The sequence below is a fragment of the Simochromis diagramma genome, unplaced genomic scaffold, assembly GCF_900408965.1.
Source record: "Simochromis diagramma unplaced genomic scaffold, fSimDia1.1 OVJJ01000344.1, whole genome shotgun sequence".
Lineage (NCBI taxonomy): Eukaryota > Metazoa > Chordata > Actinopteri > Cichliformes > Cichlidae > Simochromis > Simochromis diagramma.
The window spans coordinates 8,108,561-8,134,442 of NW_024387375.1; the positions used below are offsets into that span (position 1 = coordinate 8,108,561).

Here is a 25,882-nt window from a genome sequence, read left to right on the forward strand (position 1 = left end):
TCTCTCCTGACGGTTTGGCACCTCTTTCGTTGGGTATGTGATTAAATAAGCAGATGTCCGAGTCTGCATAATCTTAATTCTCGCTCTTCAAACCACACCCATTGTTGCTATTCTCATTAAACACAGTCTACTGTATCTACACATCTGAAAGCCATCATTAGGCCCAGATTGACATAAATAAAGCACCCTTCCCCTGCACCCACACCCAGTGGCTGTAAAACCACGCAGGACTGTGGGGTGTGGTGGTTCAAGAGGGTGGCTGTGGCTTCCTTTTGTTACCCTAAAAATGCCACATGCACACACACACACGCACACAGACACAGAGACGTCAGATGGGCAGTACCAGCTGTGGAAAGCATGTAGAAAAGGACGGTTGCTTCTCTTGAGAGAACTTCTCCACACACACATCAGCATGGTGCATTCCTCTGTGGCTTTTACTCAACTAGCCATTAGCTTTCTGAGGCTTCAGCTGCTGCTTGCCACTGCAGCCAACATGCAGGCGCTCTATAGTTGGAGTTTATTAGCCCATTAGCTTGCTAGCGACTGCAGCGGATGCCGGTTTCCCTCTCTCCTCTGATTCTCCTTTGGCTGCGTCTGTTTTTCTCATCTGCTGTTGCTGCAACTGTGCACCTCTCTTTGGGTTAACTTAGAAACTGGAAATGCAGAATGTCTAGTTTATGCTGCACCACGCCTGTTTGTCAATTGACAGCCATTTCTTTGTTAAAGACACACTTGCACTATTTGTTGTCATTGTGAAGTAAAAATAGCAAGCAATTAAGCTGAGGGAATGTTGAATGATTACATTCTGTTTGTCTTGTTTTTCCAGTAGGGTGTTAAATAAGGACAAATGAAAATTGAATCAAGCCTTACCATTACTTAAATGTCTTAAAAACTTCTCTCTCTTTAGCAAGCAAAACTTTAACATAGATAGTTCCATAGCTGTCTTCTTACTATAATGATCATAGCATATTTATGTATATATGTCTGTATGTAACCCATTTCCACCTTAATGGGTTGATCAATCTGAATGAGACTTCGCACGGACATCGTCACACATACAGCGGTTATTAACAGCTTTATGTTTTTGAAAAAGATTTCTTATGAATCCCTTTTTTTTTTTTTTTTTTTTTTAAATTTCCTAATATATTATGTCCATTTCATCATCCGATTATCATTGGCGCTGTGATGGAAATTTGCTTGAGTCGCCACAAATTAGAGAGCGAAGAGTTTGAAAATTGCACCAAAGGCCTGGTGCTGTGTGAATATTGTAAAACGACATCAGTAGGCGTTAAGAAAGTCCAATTGAAAACAAGCAAGTAAATCAAATAAATGAATGGTAACTGTTTTGTGACAGTGGGAAGGAAGAACTCCCTTTTAACAGGAAGAAACCTCCAATAGAATCTTGCTCGGGGAGTGCCAGCCGGTGTGTCCGGTTGTGAGAGAGGGGAAAATGCTGAGAAAATGTTGCTTTTCTGACTTAAACACGCTAAAACCGCAGATTATGTTACAGGTTTGATATTTAGTATCTTTATTTCCCCACTGTCCTCTCTGATCTAGTAATTATCAGAACTGTTAACTTATTTCAGCTGTGGTTTCTTGAGTTTCCACAAGATGCATCCATAGAGAATTGACTGTGAGACCTGCATGCACTATTCCCCTTAAAGTCATTATTCTTCCCTGTGCAAAACTTAAATGATTATAATTAAGGCAAAAACGAATAAAATGTGTAAAACCACAAATTTATAATGAGGACCAAACAACAGATGAGTAGTTTTTCAGTCTTCATTGCTGCTTTACTCGCTCAGTATTTGAGAAAGGGAAACGGGAGATAAAAATTTTGCACACCTGGTTTGCTTTACATGATGTGTGTTATCGTATGAATCTCAGCTAACATACAGTGTCAAATATGAACATTATATTCTCTCCTCAGTTACATTTTCTCAATGAATCCCTTGGCAGTAGCACATCTCTCTTCTGTAAGCTGTTTTATTGAGACTATGATGTACGACTCATCAGGGAAAGCTGACCCATCGTTCTGTGTATCTGTGCAAAGTGTGTGGGCTTCATTCTCTGAGCGTGTAGTGAGATTCCCTGTGTAATGCAGACACTGTTTTTGCCCGTGGGTGTGGCTTTGACAGGCAGCCTGCTGGGCTTTTTTCAGCTTCATTCGATGGCAAACAGTCGTGTTAGGGAGCAGGCACGCAACACTTCACTGAACACAAGGCTGCGGTAACGCGGCAGTAAAAGGGTGGTGAAAGAGAAGAGATAATGGAGGGATTTTTTTGTCAGCATTAGACGCCATCTTTTGTTTAATATTGATTGTTGAAGTTTTTCCACTGAAAGACAGGCTACAAATATGCTTTTCTGCCATTATGAAAGTGAAATATAAGAATATAATACGGTATAAGGGGGATACACAGGCATTTAATAATAAAAAAAAAAAAGCTGTACAGTATAGAGATCGCACGATACCACTTTTTTATGTCCGATACCGATATCATAAATTTGGATATCTGCCGATACCGACATGAATCCGATATATTCTATTTTATAATCAATAAAGCATTTTTTAAATATCCTGCAGCATTTTGTGTAAGTTCATAGTCAAATTTAAAAAGACAAAACACTAAAACTCTTCTGTTACACTCATATGCAAAAAATACTCTGCACCCCAGTCTTTTTATTTAAACTTTTAGCAGAACTTTAAATATAAGTATTTAAAGTAAGATTCCAAAAGTAATTTAAAATGCCATTTTTTGCAGATTTCAAAAACTCTGGTTCTGGAAAAAGTGCAATGTCAGCACAAAATAATGTTTATATTCAACAACAAAAAACAAACAAACAAATGGACCCATTTGTACTTAAAGCTATTTATGTTAATAAATAGACATCCAGAGTGGAAAGAAGTGCAAGTAAATGCAAACACGGCTTCATGACACTCATCTTTCATCATGGTTGAAGTCAGTGTAAGCTGTTTTGTATCACATTTAACCTGAGACTGAATTTTGTGTCAATTCTATACGAAACTTAACACAGGTATGGAAAAAAAAAAACAAAAAAAACTTGTTTTTTATAGTTTGTTTGTTTTTTCGAACCACGGAACTATTTAGCCTGCAACACAGTTTGTTTTGTTTGGGCTTTTTTTTTTTTAAGTAAAACTTGAGTCTATCCATTGCTCGGTCAATGACAACACACAGACATCCGTGTCCCATATATCGGTTGTTAAGCTAAACGTAGGAATGCTTTACAAACATTCAGAGATGAACTTACACACTTGCTTTACTTAACTGGAATAGCTTGCTTGGAGATGAAAAGCCGATTTGGCAGCACGTAGCGAGGTTCCAGATGCTTTCAGTGTGAAGTAACTCAAGACCACCGACAGGTCTCGGACGCAACAGCCGCTCTTTCATGTGACTCATACTGCTCCAACGTGCTAAGGTCATTACCTGGGCTACGCCATGTCGCAAGTTTTGTGAGTTGCTTTTGTGATATTTAATAGATCAAATTACAATTTTTTTTTATTTCTCCCTGATATCCGATCCAGTAATTTAAGTAAGGATCGGACCAATACTGTATATCGGTCCATCCCTAGAACAGTATAAAATAATGCAGTCCAGTAGGCCTTATCCTTTTTCTCTGGACTTTTTTATCTTTATTTGTGCAGTAAAGTTAGAAAATAAAAAGTGAAGGACTGACACAGTAAATAGTGTGGAGCAGTGACTCTGCAGCTGCTGAGAGCTTTTTAACCCTTTTGGTATGGACCACAAGCCTTTGGCCATCAGGTTTCCAGGAAAATGTTCATTTAGCTGCTTCAGCTTAGGTCTTGTCAAAGTTTGCTGGGACACTGGGACTACTGTTGATGTTTATCCAACAGCTGTACTCTACCTCCAGCAACAGCCTGAAATTTAGCACTAAGATGATTCTTCATGCTGATATGACTTCCTGTCTAAGTTACTTCATGATTTTAGCCTTATCTATTGCCTCTTTATGTATACATTCCTTTGCTAATCTTTCTGGAGTAGCTGCTTGAAGACTAATGTTGGAAATGCCTTTGTGAATCACCCTGTTCATTCCTACTTTGAAATCCCAACTTCCTGCGCTCACTGCTTCCTTCCTATCCCTGCTGGGCTTGCTCACCCAGCCCTCAAGCTAACCGGCTTCATATCTGCAGATGTCCCACGTCAGCCCAAGCTCGCTTTCCAACCTCCACTCTGAGCACTCTGCAGAAGTTTTGGTCAGAGGGCGACCTTAAACATTCCTCTAAAGCCTCACTGAAGTGGCCCCTGCCAATCCTCCCACTTGCTATAAATAATCTCAGCCCAGTTCCCATGGCCCCCACTGAGGTCCCAGCACTCAGCTAACAATGCGTGATATGCTTAAACCAATGAGATTACCAGCTTTTCTGACTGAGATTATCTTTCAGAGAGAACCTGAGGCAGGCGATGAGACAGTGGCAGGTGTTGCCAGTATGGTCAGGCCACTGTGGTTTAAGGGGAATAAAAAAGACCATTTCATATAAACATATTCTGTGCCGTGCTCCAGCTGTTTCTTGTTTAGGAGACTTGGAATTGTTCGTTTAAGAACCATCTTCAGAAAATATGCCACATTTTTTTTTCCACTATGCTCAGACTGGTTTGTAATCAAACTGAAATTTACATCTGCAGAGTGGCTCTCATTTTTTGGCATACCCAGATTCCATGTTCTCATTGCACAGTTATAGTATTTAAAGCATCCAGTCCTAACCTCTAACCCCTGTGGGACAGCTCTCATATTCTTCTAGCTTTTCACCCTGTGGTTTGGAGTGCAGTCATCTCCAATTCATCTGGAGTCAGCCCAGTGAAAATACATTTTGCTTATGTTTCAGCATGTGTGCATATAGTTCATACTGTCATTAAAATACAAAACAGTATTCATCTGGAGTGAATAAATACCATAGAAAGAAAAGTCACCCACACATACTGTAGCTCATGCAAAACATTCAAACAAATGTTAGCATTTTTGGGTCTTCAAGCATTGTTTTGTGATTTATTTCATTTGTTCATAGAGGGGGAAAAAGCATATTTCCTTTGCAGCTACTGTGGAGCTAAATAAAGGAAGGGCTCTGTAAACAACAGAGCTTTTGTCTATTTACCAACAATTATCCCCCCCAGCAGCATCCCCAAGACCTGGGCCTGATTTCAGTGTGGTTGCTCTGCACTGTAGCTTCTTCTCTTCCCTGTGGTAGTTGCATTACAAAGGATCCTGCAGAGGAATTTCATGCAGCACAAGCAGCATATCAACCAGCGTGATGTTTGTAAGGATGGGCAGCTGTCTGGGCTGAGAGTCAAAATGCCTTGATCTAATCTCTGTACATCTGGGAGTAAAGTCAGGGAGTTTACTCTAAGTGGATGTGCGACTAAAGCAGATAACAATTAAGGCTATCTTTTAAATGTCATTATCAGACCTGACAGTGGGAGGGGAAACGTCTGATGTGATGAGAAATATGCAGAAAAGGCTCTGGAGTGACCACTGCCAACATGTGGGAATTTTTATTTATTTATTTTGCTGTGGACCGATTGCAGGATGGAGGCTCAGTAGGTAAATTTTTCCCCTCTTCTAGAGAAGGTTTCAATCCCAGGCAGGGTCCCTCTGGTATCCATGTTTTCATGCCATCAAGAAGACATCAGATTAATGCTGCCTGTGTCTTTCCAGGACACACAAAACAGCTTCACTCCAAGGTTAAATAAAGGTTAAAAAATAAATAAATTAATGCCTTACAGGTTATGTCTTGAACACTGTAGCATTATTTCTTCATTTGTCAACAATGGCATTGGCACCCCGGTGAATGCTGACAACGCTCTTTGCTTTTTCGCTGTTTAGGATTACATTTTATACGTCTGACATTTGTTAGACATTGAAATCTGCTTATTGTTGCATGAGAATATGCGACTGTGCACTAATGCATAGAAATAAGACCAGCATGGGCCTCAGCTGCAGCACCCTTTGCTCGCCTTAAGCAAACACTTCCAGATGCTCCCACCATGCTGCCGGACAGCGAGAGGAAATTCCAGGCAAGCCAAAAGGAAGAGCAGGAGAGATGGTAGAGATGTTGAGGGCAGGGGATTCAGTAAAGGATGGCCCCTTATGTCCCTGATGTGTGTGTGTGTGTATAAAGTGTATCTTGATCTGATTTGTAGGAAAATAAGTATTGTGTAGTAAAAGTATGAAAAAGGAATAGATATCAGATGAATTTCATGTAACGTGGGAAAATGTGCTGGTTAGAACAACAGGTAAATTATAAGAAATGACTACAAAGGGGATGATGTGAGTCATGAGGAAAACACACCAAGTTTGCTAGACGCCTGTAAATGATAAGGAAAGTTACAGAAGGCTCATAGGGTTGAAGTCATGGATGGGATGTTATCAGATGTTAGTTTGCAGGAGGAGCTGCTGCTCATAAATCCAGACGATAAAGAAACCAGGTGGATTTACTGTATTTCTTTGCCTCGCACCATCAGCATCAGACACACAGACAAAACAGATACTTAGGCAGATGCAGGTATCAGATTTAAGCACATAATGTTTCAGCATGTTGAAACATGATGATAGACGAATAAGCGTGGAGAGGATGGAAGTTTAAAACATCGCCACAGTGCAGTTTGGTGGATATAAGTGTAACTGGAATTTAGGATGTGGTTTAGTGGAAGAGAGAAGGCCTTTAGATGTCAGGCTCAAAAACTTTAAAATATTTTCTGTACTACAGGGTGGGCCATTTATATGGATACACCGTAATAACATGGGAATGGTTGGTGATATTAAAGTCCTGTTTGTGGCACATTAGTATATGTGAGGGGGCAAACTCCTCAAGATGGGTGGTGACCATGGTGGCCATTTAGAAGTCGGCCATCTTGGATACAACTTTTGTTTTTTCAATAGGAAGAGGGCCATGTGACACATCAAACTTATTGGTAATGTCACAAGAAAAACAATGGTGTGCTTGGTTTCAACGTAACTTTATTCTTGGATTATTATATTATTTTATTATATATAATATGGCCCAGCCCTAACTGAAACTATAACCACGGCACTGGCACCCTACTGTTCAGTAAAGTTAGAGTAGTTTATGGGAACAGTGTCTGGAGTTCAACAGGTCAAACCTGATTCACATTTTATGCTCTCCTATCAGATTAAGTATGTTTTATTCACTGGTGTTTGAGCCGAGAGCATCATGATGAGGATCTGTGGGGGATGGACCTGTGATCTGATCCGTTTCATCCACGTTATTACATGTGATAAAATCTTTTTCATCTTTCTTGGAATGACTGTGTACATTATCATCCTTTTTTTTTCTTATGACTTTTTAAAAACACTGTTGCTGTTGCTACCCCTGCAGTTTGTTTGGCCAGTATTAATGACGCCCCTGAGGCTCAGGATGCGTCTTTTTATTTTTGGGTTGCTCTTTGTGGCCTGATATGATTCGATTCTTAGTGTTTTTGTCTGACTAACACTTTGCAACATTGTTTTTGAAAGGTGCTAAACAAAAACATATCATTGTAACTGTAATTTGGAGTTGGTTGTATTTTATGTGTTCTGTGTAGTGTATTTGGGGGTCAGTTGAGAGCAGTAGTGATGTGAGCTCAGGGATTTTGGGGCTGAAGTGTCTGCTTCTGTGTGAACTGGGTAAACGCCACAACATGTGCGTCTCATTGAGGGATCAAAGTGTTGACACGTGGCCCTCTCTTGAGCCTGCGCCCCTCTTTTTTTTAAACCCCTTTTATATCCTCCCTTCATTTCAGAATTTCTGCTCTCTATCTTCTGGTGAAAGAAGGATCTCCAGCATCCAAAATAGCCCCTCTCACTTAAAGGACTCACTCCCTTGGGCTTTAGACTTTCTCTATTTAACCTTTACATAAACATACTTGCATAACTGCGGCATGTTGACCTCCCTGCTATTCAAGAACTCCAACCACACCAGGATCTCTCTCCATGTGTCTCCACCATCGGGGCCAAGAAGGTTTCTGAACCTGGGATTTTAGAAATGAGCATCTTTTGGTCATCAGTCATGATGACTGTAGTTCTGACACTAAATTATCATTCAGGTTTATATAGTCGTAGTAGGGTCTAACTATACTTTAACAAAAGCATGTGTAATAAATGTTATATTTTAATTTAAGAGGCCTCACATTGATTTACAGACGCTGCCTGAGTTTTAACTGTAACAAATAAAATACGGTGTTTTAAAAACCCTCTGAAAGGCAGTGTGGCCCAGCAGGAAACCAGACACCCATTTACTAATCCTCTCTGTGAGGTAGTTTTAATTACAAGTGTCTATCTTATTTTGTGTGTGTGTCTGCGTGCGCCTCTATGATCTTCAAAAGTTAACAGCACCCTCAGGACATCCATTATGGATTGCTTTATGGAGCGGCCCTTAGTATTTAAACCCTATGAGCAGCTAATGACTTCCTTATTTTCACTGTTAAAAAAACCCTCTTTCAGTCTCCTTTTTTAGGCTCCTGGTAACTGAAAATAAAAAAGAAAAACATCCGGTGCTTTAGACAGATTAACAGGTTGCCCAAGGCAGCTCGTAACAGGGTGTAGTACAAGTTTATTCAGCTCCTTTTTTCAGTAACTGTAGCACTTGTTTCATTGTTGTTGTTTTTTGGGGGGGTTTTTTTATGAAACATTTTGACAAATATACTGTAGACGTACACTTTACAGCAGTAAAGACAAGTTTGTTTCTATAATATGCCTGTATGAAAATGAGGATCATGCTCAGTGTATGGATACTTTTTAAATATCACTAATAGTCAAACTGGAGGGAGAGTAAAGGCTGGATAACCAAAAGGCTTTTTTTAAAATCTCAGAATGGCTGTTATATATCTGTCCTTTTTACAGCTAAATTAATACAATCAGTTTCCTCTTACAAGCTTTGCCCAGTTTTTATTCATTTCAGTCAGTGAGTTGAAATGAGCTCAGCAGAGGAAAACAAAGAAGCTGCTCTATCACGGCTGTAATCTCCAGCTTATATTTCTGTTTGTGGCCAAACTGAGAACTTTGAAATACAAACCTAAAGTGGGTTTTAATATACAACGTGTAATTGTCAGTGCTGTTAGAAAGTACTCGATCCACAATTCACAATCCTATTCATTTATTTAAGTGAATTATCTCCCTTCCTATAACTCAGTCTGTGGTCCTTTGTTGACCACATGAAAATGAAAAATGGTCCTACCATCCTTCAGTGGAAAACCTCTGTGTCATTTTGTTGAGCTGCTTTTGAGTAATAGCACTGTGTGTTAGCAGTGCCCTCCTGTGTGTCAGTCAGGCATGATGATATCATTATAGCAGATCTCAGTGTATATTTATACACACTTTTTAAAAAGACCAGAAAATAATTTGATCCGGAGGTACCAGAGGAAATGACAGAAACCAGACAGGCCTGTTACTGGCAGTGAGGCTGGAGGAAAATGGGATATAACACAGAAGCTTATAACTATCTGTGATCACTTTCCTGCTATTTTATTTTAGTTTTTATTTTCTTTATTTATTTTTTGTCTTTTTTACAGCATGAGACATTCGTTCTCCTGTATTCAGCTATCTCACAGGGCAGTAAATAGATGCCCTCAGTGTCCTTGCACTTCCAGTCCACCTGTTAACGAGCCTCCCCCTTTTTGACGCTGTTTGTGATATTTACGTCTGTGAGAAGTGCTGCGTATTTCAGTAGCACTCTGTGTTTAACTTGTGAATGTGTGTGAGATCGAATTACAAAACACACTGAAAACTATGTGAACTTTTAAACTGCAGAGGGGGCAGAAAGCAAACATTTATAATGAGTCACGGTTGAGCAAGGTTTTTACAGTTGAGTAAAATTGTGTGCTAAAAATGTTTCAGTTCGTTCAATTCAGTTTTATTTCTATAGCGCTAAATCACCACAACAGTCACCTCAAGGTGCAGCCCCATCAGACGGCCACCTATAAGCAAGTACTTTGGCAACAGTGGGAAGGAAAAATTCCCTTTTAACAGGAAGAAACCTCCGGCAGAACCAGGGCCCGTTAGCTGAAATAAAAATTCAGACCGAATGAGAACTGACACGAGATTCTTTACTCATAACTAACTTATATATAACAAAAATATACAGGAAGTGGCTTTATTTTTAGTATTTAGTCTATCCATGTATCCACATTAACCTCCTATCTAGTTCAGGGTCACCTGCTGTAATAGGGTGAAAGGCAGGGTACACTTTGGACAGGGCTACTAACTGTTAAATGTAGCATCAGCCAAACCTGCCTGATGAGGGTTTAATGCATTTATTTATTGAGTCTTTATTGTTAATATGACTGTGAGTCAGCTGCTGTCACAAAGGGCAAAACACTTATGGGTTCTTTGTTAGCTGTGCACACAGGTGCTTGCAAAGAGCCAGTGCTGTGTTGGCAGTATAATGCAGTTGTTTCAGTCTTTGATGCATTTTGCACTTTACAATCTTACTGTTGTTCTTTGAAGTCAAAGTTATTATATGTTTCTGGGTAATGAATGCACCACGAGTGTGTATTTCAGGCATTGTCAACATTAAGTAAACCAACTGTAAGAGTTGGTTTGCGGTGTCTCAGAGCCCTTACTGTCTGACCACGTTGGAAGTCGAGTGTTGCAAATCTCTCCAGGGAGGTGTTCATAGGGTTGCACTGGACCACATTTAAAGTGCAGATGTGTAGCGAGCGGAAAAAACGAGTCATGGCGTAAAGTAGGTGTGAAAGTCTGATTGTCAGTTGCAGAGCCCCCCCCAGCCCCCCCAGCCCTCACTCTCTCCCTCCCACAAACCCCTGCTGGATATTTTCTTGGGTTGCAACATGCCATTATGACAGAGCATACATCCCTCTTAAGTAGTGTGATTTTCTTCTGGGTTGGTTTCTAAAACAATAAGGAAGAACTTTGGAGGCGGACAGTAAGATGTAATTCTGAGTCCATGTTTATGTAAAATGACAGTTGTGGCCTTTCCCTCTCAGCCACTTTGGTTATGACATTGTTTTTACTGGGAAGACTACAGCACAAGTTGTCCAGGGAAAAATAAAGATGTCTCGGGATTTCGTAACATCCCAAGGCAATGTGGACCAATCCCTTGTGCTTTTAAAAGAAAAGCAAAAAAAAAAACAAAACAAACTGAACTCAGGAATTCCTTGGTGACACAAGAGAAGTTTAAACAGTAAATTTCTGTCATCATAAACCACAGTTCATAGCATGATGGAAGTTTGGCTCATCTAAAAGCATGTCTCTAAGACCTGTCAAAGGCTGTGAATCATTTGTGGAGTTTAAGCAAGTTTTTTTTTTTTTTTTTTTTTTTTTGAGTGATTTACCAGCTTGCTCCTGTTGGCTCTCGAGCTGCAGCACACCAATGATCTCTGAATAACGTTCTGTTTTTCAGACTCTGTGGAGACTGAAGCCCAGTTTCCTCGCCCTAAATGAGCTCTTTGGTTATGGCATAGCAGTGTCTCTCTCTTTCTCTTTTGCATCACTGCCCAGATTGACTGGGAGTCGTGCCAAAGGGGGTGCCCCCTTCTCTGCAGTGTTATCATCTGACGCTAATGTTGAAGCTTTGTGCAGTGACGTGACTACCCTGTTTAGAAAGACATTCATGGTAGTCACAGATGTTGTTTTCTCATAAATGTGCAGGATATGCTGAAGTTTAAGATCCTGTGCTGTATTGTACTTTGTTTAAGATTGACTCACTTGAATGAGTGGAGAATGTGGGGCGAGAAGCCTGTTTTCCTTTCTAATCAACTGCCTGGTCCATCTAGAGCCAGACTAAAGGAGGGCCTATCGAGCAAGCTCAGGCTGCTGACTTAGGAGTCTTGTGCTTGCTGGTGTCTGGGCTATTAATAGAGCTAGCCTGAGAATTCAGTCTAAGGTCAGCAACAGATTCCTGCTCCCAACTAATCCAAGGGAACAAGAGGGAAAAGTCCCTCCTTGAAATTATTCATTTTTCACTTCCACTCATACAGGATGGCCTCACTGTGGGGTAGAGGGAAGCCACACTTCTGCAGATTTCCCCGCCCAAAGTGCCAACTGTTGTCCTGCTGTCTCGATTTGCTGAGTGCTTTAAGCTTTTCAAGTGATTCAGAGTGGAACGTGCTGCAGGATGAAACCTGAAAATCTCAGCTTCTTTTCTGTCTTTGTAATTCATGATGCTACTTTTGTCAGTGCACTGCAGATCAGTTTTAAATCAGACCAACTTTAATAATTGTTTGGAAAGCGACCAGAGTGAGGCACAGACACCACCTAGGGTGTTTGACCATCAGCTAAGCATTCAGGAGTGAAGACCAAGCAGCAACCTCTTGGAAAAATAAAGCCAACACAGAAGTTTAAAAAGAGAAACTGCAGTTCTTGAAGTGGCAACTTGAGATTGACCAAAGACAGTCTTATAAGCATCCACTTGGATGCTGGTGTTGTGGGGGTGGCGGCCATAATGTTCACAAATCCCATAGCTATGCACAGCCCACCACCTGTATAGTGTAAAGTTCAAATGATCGACAGGGCCGATACTGTGAGACCATGATGAATTTACACTAGTTATTAGAAGGCACAAGAGGTCAGCTTGTACCTTTCTGCGCATGCTCTCCCCTCCTTGGGTTCCCTTTAGGTACTCCACAGTCAAGTAACATGTATGTATGATAGGCTACAGATTTCACTAATTCCATTCAAATAATATTATATAATATCATATATCATCATATAATATGCTTCATTCATGAGTTTATTTTGTTTTGTTATGTTGTTGTTGTTGTTTGTTTTAAATATACAGTCTGCACTGGTAGCGTTGCATTATCATTAGCCTGGCATTATCACAAACTGGCTTCCAATGAATCAATTCATGCCACCAGTGTATTTAAATCCTCTTTGTGGTCAGTCAGTTGTGCCTTACATGCGTCTATTTCAGCCTTTACTGGTGCGATGGCCTGCTGTATTTCTGTCTTTAGGGAGGAAACCTCCGGCTGGATCACTCCCTTTACAACTTTGCTGATATCTTCCAGCATGTTTCCATGAGTGTTAGCCTCGTCAGAGTCGTTAGCCTGCACTTTACTCCCTTTCAGAGGCATTATATGGACAAATATGACTCACGGGTGCCTAAAGTTCTTATGCTTTGCAGTCGTTTCAACATGGGATAAATTGAGGACAGAGCTGAAGACTTCATCAGTATATCATACATTTTTAGGACTTTGTGTTAAGTACGTCTACCCCCAATATAGTCTGTATAAGGATGCTCAGTAGGGCCATGAGTCTGGTCAGATGTGTTTGAGACTGTCTTCAGTGTTTGTAGTTGTGGAAACACTTGCATACACTTCAATGAAAAGCTGTGATGTCTCATTACATGTTCGTAGGTAAGCTAACGATTTTCATTAAATAATAATAAGAGTAAGTTGGAGTTTTTTTGTTGTTGGTTTTTTTTTTTTTTACTATTTACATTTCCTTTAACAATTTATATAAAAACAGGCAATCATAGTTACCCGAACTGTGGCACTGCGTTTCATTTGTTTCTTGTCTAAATACTCAGTTTGCTCCATTTTACAGATGTGGTTGACTGGATTATTGCTATTACTAGAGCACAGCTGCTGACTAGACGATGGCAGCTTTGTCAGCAATCTGTCCGCTCGTACAGACGGATAAACAGACACACAAGGCTCTGCTAACACGAGCACACAATCACACACATCTGGAGCTTCCAGCTTAACTCAGAGCCACTGTCCCTTAAACAAATATAAACAGAGGACCACTTATTCCTCCCCCACATATGGCTGTATCTAACCATTATGCCCCTACCAGATTAATGCCCACACTGACACACTAACACCCAGTGATGTACACATTACAATTGACCCGAAATCAGTATCATCATTATTAACTATCTTTGATTTGGCAGCTTTTTGTAATAACAGAAATCTTTTTGGTTTATGAGTATTTTTTTTTTTTTTTTAGATGACTATAGTGAGTGTGCGTGCATTTTTTTTCTTCATTATGGACATATTAAACTTTTCCTGGCTGAGTTGAATGAACTGCAGGAATGTGAATGACTGTATTTCTTATGCAAGCTGATCATTTTTGTCCTTTTGGGGTCATGCCTGTGAACGATGGAGTGAACAGAGCCAAAGGGGGAATAAAATAACAACAACCCCTGTGGACAATTTTGAGATGTTTTTTTCATTATGGACCTCTGCATTGCTCAAAGCTTTTTTTTCTCCCCCTCCTCTCGTCCCATCTTCATGTTACTGTTATTAATTTCTTCTAACTTGTCCTTCACCCACATCCTTCGCTCCACATCACTGTCATGTTGTCCCACAGTCGCTCAGTCACCATTGAGCCAGTCATCATCCATTAAGACCCAGGGCTGTTAGGCAGTCAGTGAGTTCAACTGGGACTCACGGAGCTGAGCGTTTCAGACTGCAGCTCCCAGAATGCATTCTCACAGCCACAGATGAGTCAGGGTAAGTGGGGAAAATCAGCTCTGTACTAGTATTTAGCAATGTGCCTGTGCCAGTTGAGAAATTTTTCATCCAGGTCAGAATTCACTTTATCTCAAAACTTTGCCACTGCCGTGCCAGGCTCATGTATTTAGTTTTGACTGCTATAAATAAAAGCATTTGGTGATTAAAAGGAAAATTTTCCTTCCCCAACTAAATTAATCAGATGTAAATGAAATTTTTTTTTATAGTGTTTCTTTTTCTTCCTGCTTCTTTTTCTACCTCATTCTTCTTCTACCTCATTCTTCTTCTCCTACCTCATTTTTCTTCTACCTCATTTTTTGTCTTCCCCATTTTTTGTCTTCCCCATTCTTCTTATTCTTATTGATGAAATCCTAAATACATGTGTATGAAAAGGGACCAGATTTTTTTTTTTTCTTCTCCACAGCTGTGTTAGTGCCACTCTCACTATGTGCACTCACATGTTTTCTTTCTTTTAGTACACTCGATTCTGGCTTTGCTCAACTGTACAAAGGAACTTTCTGATGGTGTGAAAATCATAAAAACATAAACACAAGGAGGCCTTAGAAAATTCCTTTCCTGCTTTTTACTGTTTTTCCACAGAAACATGGCTGTGACAGTTACTGAGTTATGATTGGCAGGCAAGAAGCTCGTAATATATGTCAAACTCCTGTTTGACGTTTATGGCTCAAGTGTTTTCACACTTGCAGCAATCCTAATATAAAACTCTTGTCTTACCCCATCTGTTCAAATCAAAGTGTTCATGCCAAAGGTTTCAAATACCGAGGTTATCCTATGTATAAGCAATCCCTGTTAACCTAAAGTTCAGGCTCCAGACTGCTCTAAACACTTTGTGTTAGACAATCCCTGATAATTGATCCCTGACTCCTCCAGTAATCCCAAGTATCCTTGGACGAGGTACTGATGCATTAATCAGAGTGTGAGTTTGTGAATGTTTCAAAGCACTTAGGTATAGATAAAAGCTCTGAGTGTGTGCATGAGTGGCGGAATGATACTTGTAGTAAGAAAGCTCTTTAGGTGCTCAACTAGCAGAAATATGCTGTGTAAGAACCAGTCAGTTTATCAGTGACCATAATCTTAATGTGGTCATCTGAAACACACAGCTCCAGCTGTGACCACAGCAGACTCACCTGGTGTTAAAATCTTTACTCAGCTTGTTTCGGAGAGTAGATGTGCCCTTTAGTTTTTAAATGCTGCAGTTTAATTCAAAAGTCGTCACACCAACATATCATTATCACAATGATATTATTCATTTAAATCCGTTGGACGCGAGTTCTTCGTTAAACTTCACACTGATACCCGGCAGGGTGTTGCTGAGTTTGTGCCATTTCCTTTTGACACCTCATTTGTTTTAGGTGTGAGCACTTGTGACATACACCATGTGCCACACAACCTTCAGTGTGCAAGAGTGGTGCAGCACTCTCCAGAAAGCCTAAGCAGTGCTCTTCTGCAGTTGGTGTGCTGTTTTAGTGCTTCATAGATAATTGAACAGTAAAGCTCTGGGAAATATTCATCGAATATTTAAGCAATGCTGAGTTTGTAGAAATGAAAATATGGCCAAGACAGAAGGGTAACATTGACACAGCAACATCAGTCTGTTTAACTCATCCTATGAGCCCTAATGAACTACTGTGCTCGTTAGAACTGTAACAATTCTGAAACCAAGACAAAAATCACAACACACAAGTGCCCACAATATGGTATTGTTGTTCAACCATTAAATCGTTAGCTCGTTCAGGAACAAGTAAAATGTATAGTAATCCTTTTTTTTTTTTTTTTTTTTTTTTTTTTTCTCCCCCCACTAAAGAAAAACCAGATTATGGGCCAAGCCATGATTTTGTGTAAGTGAAGGAGCAGGCTACACCCTAAATAAGTCTCATCATGCCATTTTGAATGGGCCCAAACACACTGCCCTGAGCACCAGGTGCCAATAATAAACAAATTGGAGGCAAACACTCTGAATCCTCTGCACCTCAGTACATAAAGTGGACTTGTTATGCTAATCTCCAACTCCATATTTACTTTGTTTGAGTCTGCTAAAGTAGCTTTGCATGATCCACAGTTCAAAGTAATTCTTCTTTGTTATACTGGGCCTTGCTACAGCCCATCAGTTCATAATTTGTCTGAAACAAGTCATTTAGTTCCTCCTCTGTTAAGCTAACTTTCTTCTCATTGGCTGCCCTCCACAAACAGAAGGACTGAATATTAACGGAAGTGCCATATTAGCAAAATCCCCTCTCTATGACATCATTCAGAGCCAAGAGAATAAAAAAATCTGTTTGAAACCTGGTGTTTGAAGCAATCTGAAGCCTCAACCTTGACTCGCAGGGATTATTTGAATGTACATTGATGTTGTTGTATTTTTTTAACTTTAGCCATGTTTAATATGGGGATCAAATATTAGACAGGAGAAATATGATAAGTGGTTTGTTATTTGTTGTGTTTATTATTAATAATTGTATTAGTTGTTTAATAATGATCACCTAACACAGTAAGAACATCCTTTATATGTAATCATATTTTACATCTTGGTCACAAAAAGAAAAGCAGACACTGCAGGCTACTGAAACATGTTAAAATCTAGTTGGTTATGTCTGCATACCACATGCAACCTCTCCATCCTGCACCTGAAATGGAACATGTGGGTTAAATGAATGTCCAACACACTTACATCAAAAGCTCTTAATGTTTAATGCTTTGCAGACTGGTGTTTTTTAACCCAGCTCCCACTGTGCTTTCTTTCTGCCGGACACTCACACTCACAGCAGATCTGTCCCACTGCTGCTGCTCGTTTTGCATTGTCACCGACAGCCAAGCCCGTGGTACGGCATGCGTCTGTGTGCACCCTCACGTTAATAATGTCTGGCTCTAAGACTGTGTAGCTCTGCAGAAACTGGAGGCAAAAAAGGTTTGTACGTGCAGGTTCTGGAGCCACTCGTGGCCGATCGCTGTTCTCTGCTGGGTCCGTTTTACGTGTGTGCACGCACGACTTGGCCATCTGCAGAATGGTAAGTGTAGCATGTCATCCGTCATCTGCATTGTGATGAGAAGTGAAATAAGCTCAGTTAGACAGCACATCCCCTCTGTCTCAGAGCTCCTGGTAATCTGTTGTTGACATTGACAGTGTCCTCTGAACCCAGTCAGGAGCTTTTACTGTGAGAACTGTGCTTTTAATAATGTGCATGTCTTCAGATTGATGTGTTCACTGTAGTGTTGATACTGAGGTCACATGGATGTACAGTAGTGGCTCTTTTTATCTGTGTGCTCCTGGCTGCCAGCCGTGCTGCTGGCAAGACCGACATCTGTAAACAAGAGGTTAAAAAAGTACGTGCCAGTGGAGTGTGAGTTTCCTGTGAAGGTTTGAATGCTCGTTAGTCAGCACAACGTATGTTTGAGCTCCATTTCTGGCGTCACAGATGAGTCAGTTGGCAAGTTGACCCGTTCGTGTTGAGGTTTGCGTGTTTTTTGTGGTTCTTGGTGTGTTTGGGCATCAAGATTAGAGAAGCGGATTACATCCGTGAGAATGAGAACAGATGGAAAGAGAAGGAGGAAGGGGACAATTATGTGTAGTTCATGTTGGAGCCCAGGCAAGTCAGGCACCACCCGAGCCACCGATGCCATCTGGTGAGGGTACAAGTTGTGGATTGACACGCATGTGAGTTCATAGTGCAAATTAGCAGAATCATCTTAACTTACTGTTATTCTGACCTTGTCTAAACATAAATCTGTTTTTACAGATACACTTCTTATTAGACTCCTTAGATTATTAGAAATCAGTTCCATCTGATTGGCTGTTTTAAAGGCGAAGCTCAGACGTAACCACTGTAATTTCCAGCATGACTCTGCAGTTTTATAACAGCTTTTAGCTTGAATGAGGAGGTCATTTTTATCTTAAAACTTAAAGATCAATCAGAAGACAGAGATGAGCTACTTTATATGCTGGCAGCTTCTTAATCCTATCATGTCTCATGTGGAGTATCTGGAGTATCAATCACAGGTTCAGCTTGTCAATCAGTCCTGTTATAGGAGCATAATGATCTTTGCTGTATAAGATAAACAGCTCAGTCAGCGGGGAGAAGACCTCAGGAAGCTCAGAACATCTGGGAAGAAAATCAAGGTAACTTTGCACTATTGAGCGACTATTTGAGCTGCTCTATTTTGAGATAAAAACTATTAAGTTATAGTATATTTATCTCCTGAGTAAGTCCAAAAAGGTCTACAAACCAAAGGATATTTCCAGGATAGGGTTTCTAAAGTACGTAGTGCTTTCTTTGATTCTCTCACACACCCAGACTGCGTCTGCTTGATAACACTTTTAAAAGTTTTCTCACTTCAACAAAGCACTGTGGTTCTGTATAGTGTTGGTGTGAATAAATGTGTAATGAATGTATGAGTACTGTACTACTGCAAAGCTGAATTTGTGACATTGGCACTGTAGTTTGAAAGTTTTTTGCAATATTGTTATTTGCTGACCAACAAACTTTTACTCGTCACCTCACCATAAATTCCCCAATGGCAGACCTTAGACCATAGTATATAACCGCATGTATACATGTATGTATGCATGCATGTTTCAGCATTCATAATTTCATCAATTCTGACAAGATTCCCAACACCAGTGACTGAAATGCAGCTCGAAACCATAACAGAGCCTCCACCTGACCACCTCTGTACCTATTGAAAACAATTTAAACAAAAACATTTGGACTCGTGACTCCATCAGACTTGTTGTCACTGATTTTTAAGGCTGCCTTCTTCTGGAATTTGGCAAACCTTAGCTTTTTCTGTCTGTTTCAATTCCTTATGAGTTCTTGATAGCCATATTTCCACCAAGTTCATTTCTGATGAGGCCTTGCTGAACAGCTGATGGATCATTTTTTTTGTTCATCTGTTCTAGACAGCTGTCTAGTTTCCTCTCTTTTTTCTCTTTTTTTTTAACATTGCACATCTGCTGAGACATGCTAAGGTTTTGGCTAATAGCTCTTTGGGAATCACCTTGTTGGTGCAAAAATACTATTTTATGCCAGGCAAACTGTGCTATCGTTCGAGATTTTGATAACGTGTTCCCATTTATTTCATATGTGATTGTGTGACAGGCTGCTAGTAACAAAGTGTCTAAAGTTACAAATTTCAAATTTGATCTTTGCATGTGGGAACAACAACATTTCCTTTGATCCTCTGAAAAGGGTCAGGCACAAGGACCGGACTGAAAACTAGTGGAAGCGCAGTCAGCGTTCAAAGTAAAATGTTAAGAATTTCGGAAAGTCTGCAGAACTATTGCTCAAGACCATTTGACCTGTGGCCTGAGACTTTTCCACAGTAATGTATCTTCATAAAGGTCAGTTACAGCAAATGATCGTTTCAAATCAATTGCACTTTACTTTCTTGGGACTCGAAAATAAAATTTTCTCCTACCTCAGTGTTTACTATCCACCAGTGGCTGCTGGTTTGAGTTATACGTTTTGACTTTCAACAAAACTTTGGGAAAACAAGCTCAAATTCTACAAACTGTAAGCATAATTTAACTTAGCAGTAAAAGAGCAGGCTGTTAAAGTGAACCACAGATTATTTCCTGGGAAAGCATTTTGCCTGTAGTGCACAGTTACACTTCAGTCTCTTAACTGTTTTATTCATACTGCACATGATGTAATGAATAATCAACCTCCAGCGCTGCCTGCTCCAGGGTTTTTACTAAAATAGTAATGAATCTGGGAATAGTTAAGCTACTTGGTGTTTCCATTTGATTTCCACCTTTGGGAAGGTTGGGAACCCAGTCCAGACACTGAAGCAATTTCTCTTATTGAATCTGTCCTAGACACAATACCAACAGTGTTTCAGCAGATCTGTGGCTCCGACTCCAGACTCCGGTAGCGTTGTGATAAGACCCAGCAGGAGCCAAAAATCACACAAGGTGGTTTTTGTGTTCGTGTAATGTGGGAGCTAGACGGGCTGGAATTCAGTGCAGCACAAGCGAGGCCGCACAACAAACCCACCAGCTTCCTTTCTCCAGGGCACACAGAGTTCACCACCCGGCAGATGTTGGCCCTTTTTTGTTTGTTTTTGTTTATTGCCGCCTTTTATTTCACAGGTGTTTTTCTCCACGCCAGTTAAAATAAACAACACGCTGGACTCAAGTCATGCAGTTTGCATTGCGACTTCTCCTTTCCATGCCCTCATTTGAAATAATACTAAGAATAAACAGTGCAGCTCATTAAAATGTACAGTTTTCTGCCAAAGGTAGTTAAAAAAAAAAAAAAGTATAATTACTCAGTTGAGGGGAAAGCAGACCCTTTTGCTGTTCTTTGAAGTGAAGTGTAGCTTTAGCCTTTTTGTATGTAGCTAATTTTGATAAGCTGTAAATCTGCTTGATATTTGTACAGATTCTTTCTCCGTTTAACCAGATTACATTATACTGTAGCATCTACACTGATGGTAATGATGCAGTTCAGTCTCTTCAAGCTGTTAGAAAAGATTACAAACAGACCTGGTCAAATACCCTGCAATTGAGACTACATTTTATATGACTGTAATTGCTCTTATTTAATGCTGTTTTCCTCCCTCTGGTTCTTTGTGCAGTTGTTTTGTAGCTCTCTCCTGGGAAATAAGCAAAATGGGGGAAAAGAATAAAACTGAGATATTGAGACATCTTGATCCTGAGACAGATTTTGCACCAGCTGGAAATCGCACTCTCTGCAGGCCGAGCTGCTGTGAGCGAGCAGAGATGCCGGCTGAGTCCATCCCGAAGTCGTGTAACCCTTCAGATGAATGCTGCGATTTAGATTGAATGTAACAATGGAATTCCTGTAATGTCACCCAAGAGAAATCTCCACCTCCCTCCCCCCTTCATGAGCCTTTGTTGCACCTTGCCTCTTTTAAGGAAGGGTGAAAAAACAAGTGAGAAAAATGCTTTAGCTCTTTTCCAACAGGAATGTCTCTGTGTCAGATAAAGATCCTTAACTGAATGGAGGAGGAAGTGTAGGAAGTCTAAGTTCAGCAAATCTAGCGTTTCCTTGTTGATGCCTGTTGTAGAACAATATTTAGGTTCCTGCATAGATGCTGGATATCTGCTTCAAAGGGTGTCAGAGTGTATTTCGTGTTACTGTGCTACCTTCTAGGGCTTTTTATCCAGTTTCTTTTAGGGAAGCTCAGGCGAACTTCTATATCAAGTTCCAAGTTTTGTGCTGCATGTTTCCTGTCTGCGTCTAAAAACACAGGTTTCCATTCTTTCCTTGCTTTGCATGCACGAAGTACTCTGCTGCAGCCAAAGGCAGGACTGTTTGTCTCAAGTTCGGGGCTCGTTTGTGCAGTATATGTTTACAAAGTCTTGCCCAAATGCCATTAAATGAAGCTGCTGCACATTCTTTTAATCCAGTGATTTGTGTTTCTTGGCAACAGTATTTCATTATTCTCATCATATTCATCTGTCCACTCAAGTGTGCACTGATTTGTGTCCATGGCGATGAAATGTATATATTTTCTTGTTTTAATAGACACAACGTTTGCAGGTCAGTGGTGTCATGGATCATGTCACCGCTTATGAAAAAGACCACAGTTGGTCATACCTGGATTATTTCTCTCATTTTTATTGCGATATTTTAAAATATGCCATGAATTATCATGAGCGTGAATGGTTGTCTGTCTCTGTGTGTTCGTCCTGCAACAGATTGCAACCTGTCCCAGGGAGTGTATGACAGCTAGGTCCCCGCTAACAAACAACAGTCTGCGTTCATGAGCACGAGCATGCAGATTGCTTTTTCGGGACTTTCTGACGTTTGGCCATGAGATGACCTGCTGAAAGACTGCTCATGTTGATATTACGTGCCTGTTTTTTGTTTTTAATTCCATTATATTTTCTATTAAAACCAAAAAAAACCTCTTTCCATGCCTCACAGCTGGCTTTATTTGGTTAATCTACTTTATTTAAATGCCTCTGGTACTTTGAATAGACCTTTTTAACCTCGGTGCCTTCCCTGCTTTTGAAAGTCACACTTTCTGCTGTGGAAAAGCCCCATGACCCATGCACATACTACACTTACAGTACCATCCGTGACACCCATTAACTCCTATCAAGCCGTTTCCAGTCATGAGCAGCAGGTGGCACTGCCCTCCCTCCACCGTCCCACAGTGCGTCCTCTGTGTGAGAGAAATTCAGCACATACATGCAACACAAAGTCATAGAGATGATAATTTGTTGAGCAGACTGATGAATTGGCTCTGTCTTTGACATTTTGAGATAATAAAATATGGTGTAGCTTACTGGACCAAATAGTTTTATCAAGAAACTCATTCCAGCCCTGCTGGCCCCAAGCCAACCCTGCAGTGTAAACATGTACGGGGAGACATTTTAATTATGAGGGGCAGTGTGATCCTCACAGCACTGTAGACTCTACTGTTTGACTCGAGTGTGTGTGTGTGTGTGTGTGTGTGTGTGTGTGTGTGTGTGTGTGTGTAGTCCATCATACAGGTATGTGCATGTGTTTGCACTGTATCTAAAGCTGACGGTCCCTTGGGCACAGTCAGCCCTTTCAGACAGTCCACGATAATCACCCTCATGATGTGATGCAGCCAGAGAGGATTAAAGCAAGGCAGCAGTTGTCTCCCCAGACACTATCTTTCCTTACAGGAAGTAATATCTCCTGTCTATAAGCCTGTGTTTCTCATCCAGGCCAGTCCTGAACATGTGTCACATTTAATAGATGTTTAAGTGAGATTTGCCTACTGTGTGGTTTCTTAGACTGGCACGTCTGTTGACCTGATTCTATTTGCATTGCTTCTGCTTATGGTAGTTATTACGGCTGTATAAGTTGGCACACTTGCATCAAAAGCTATTAAGATTGGGATCGTGTTACATTTAGCTCTTCCTCCCATAGGCAGAAAATGAACTCTCAGCTGAATTCTGCTCCTGTTTTTGTTCTCCCCTAAAAAGCTGAAGATTAGATCTCAGCCCAGACGCAAGCTGAGCTTTTATATTTTTCTTTTTTTTTTTTTTTTTGTTTCCGGTTATGTTTCGTTACTGTCACATGCTGGTAGATCACAGAATCACCATCATATTGTGGTTTTTTTTTTTTTGTTTTTTTGTTGTTTTTTTTTTAACTGGTTTTTAGCTTTGTGATTTAAATTTAAAAAACAAACAAACCACAGAACACTTGAGTTCATTCACCCTTGTTCAGAACCCAACATGGTAATCACAAAATCCTTTAAGAATAAGTGAGTATTGTAAGACTGTGCAAAACACAGGGAATCTCTGAGATTAATGGAAAAGCTTTGAGCTGTGATCCACTTAAGAAAGAGTGTGTGTTGGGGGGCGGGTGGGGGGGGGGGAGAGACGAAGTGTGTATTAGATAAAAAAAGATTATTTGTAGCATGTAGGCCACACACTACCTCTCCTCCCCCTCATGGACACACTTACTCTCTCTTTCTCCTCGTGCTGCTCTGGTCCTGGTACTGCCAGCTGGGAGGTCTGGACTGGATGTAAAGGCCATTGTAAGAGTTTAACTGCACAGTGCTGTTATCTTCTGATGCTTCATCCCAGGTTCTTGCAAAACCAGATTCTCCCAGTGATAGTTTGAATTATTCACAGAATTATTTCTCACATGTGTTTTCTGTTGGCGACAGATATTTCGTGTGTGTGTGTGTGTGTGTTTGTGTTATGTGTTAATCTCACGCGTGTTGTGGCTTTAGGAATGAGGGCATGAGTTGCTTGTTGCAAGGCTTGCAGGGCCAGTGTCTTTGGTCTCCCTGCAGAACAAGTGTTTCTTCTGAAGGCAGGACAGAGGTGCGCGCACACACAGGCTCCATTGCTGCTGCTTATCTGCATAACAGCTGCAGATTGGTCAGAAAGGGGAGAGCTGGGTGGAGCTCTGGAAAAAGCTCCAGATGCAGAGAAGGCATAGATTGAAGGTTTACCTGTTTGATAAAGATGTTGGACATGTGCAGGAGGAACTTTGTATGCCACTTGATTGCAGGGAAAGTTGATGCACTTATGTAACGCGAGTGGGGGCCCAGAAGCTAAGTGACATCTCTTCACTGGTTTCTGTGCAATTTAAGCTGTGAGCCTCAAGGAATACCACTGGTACTGAAGATATAATATGGCAGCAAATTCAGAAGCAAACAGTGATGGAGGGGTATGTGTTTGCTGCTTTTCTTCTTGCTGACCCAGCATTTAGCAGCTGCTTGTGACTCACTCTTGGTGTTTTTTTTCTTTTGAGTTTCCTACATGTGGTTGCAGGTTCTCCCTGTACATGTGTTTGATTTTGGCCGCATTCAGATTATCCTCATGAAACCTTGTGGGAGCTGGACCGTTCACATGAATGCATGTGACCAGGCTTGTTCTTTTTCTCAGCTAATGGTGGTTTTATGCTAAGCTGCTGGGAGTATCTGTTTGGTTTTCGCTTTTCCTTTGTGCACATCTCTAAGAAGTTAAAACGCTAACCCTGATTGACACATGCATTGATCAGATGTGATGGCTTAATGCACTGAGCACGTTTGTAAGCGAGTCTCAGATGGAGGAAGACGTCGTTTCCTGGTGCTTTACTGTGACAGAAATACATTTGAGGAAGAGGAAACACCTGATTAGGGTGCTGCTATCTTTTTGTATTCTTTTGACTTGGAGTAGGAAATGATAAAAACATAATTTTTTGTGTGTAGCAGTGAATATTTGTGGTCGTGTGAATATTTGTATGGGCTCTATAGCTGTGGGAGAGTGTGGTGAGTTGGACTATTTCTGTCTCTCTCTCTCTCTCTGAACTGAGCCAGCTTCACACAGAGCGCCGCTATAACTATCCAAACAACCACAGCATTCACACGGCACACACATGGCTCCCTTCACCACCTGCTACTGGCCTCATCACAAGGGGAAACCTTACTGGGATTCAGCCTCTCTATTCCACAACATTAAGATTGTAAAGAGGAATACACACAGTGTTGTTAATGCTGATAAAGCATTTGTAATCATCATGGAGACACAGCCTTCAACTTTCTCTCTCCCAGTTTGGCTTTTGGAGACAGACACTCTCTCTATTTTTAATGTTAGACTTTAAATTTTCCTTTTTGATACCTAGGTAACTGAGGTGTCAGTGACAAAGCAATGTGCGACTAGTGGATCACTTCTTGTGATAACAACTATTAAGGCCTAGGCAGTGGATGGAACTTCCCATGATGGCAGTGAGCACTTCTTCTCCACTCTAACATGTGAAATGTTGTGGTACTTATGTTCAATTTTTCTGCTGCAGCTGAACTCCAAGAACTCTTCACTATAGTCAGGGGTGCACCTAAGTGGTCCGCAGGTGCGCATTTGCTGTCAAAATAAAAGATGCGCACCAGATAAGAGGTTGCAACGCGCGTTTGCGTACATAAGATTTTCTGGAGGAGGACAGACATTTGTTTAGAACTCTTAACTTAAACTCCCGGAGAGCAGC

General features: G+C 40.7%; 1 protein-coding gene across 3 annotated transcripts in view; it reads left to right on the forward strand.

Moving 5' to 3' along the window:
• sept4b (septin 4b) overlaps window positions 1-25,882 on the forward strand; it is a 50,008-nt gene that overhangs the window by 5,081 nt on the left and 19,045 nt on the right. The window contains exon 1 of one of the 3 annotated variants that reach the window (XM_040009043.1): window positions 14,803-17,473. The exons of 1 other annotated variant lie outside the window; for it this stretch is intronic. In XM_040009043.1, the coding sequence (XP_039864977.1) occupies window positions 17,471-17,473 (3 nt within the window). In that variant the 5' untranslated portion in view covers window positions 14,803-17,470. Of the gene's footprint in view, window positions 1-14,802; window positions 17,474-23,558; window positions 24,590-25,882 lie in introns of those variants that run through there. One more of the 3 variants, XM_040009042.1, reaches the window with a different exon arrangement.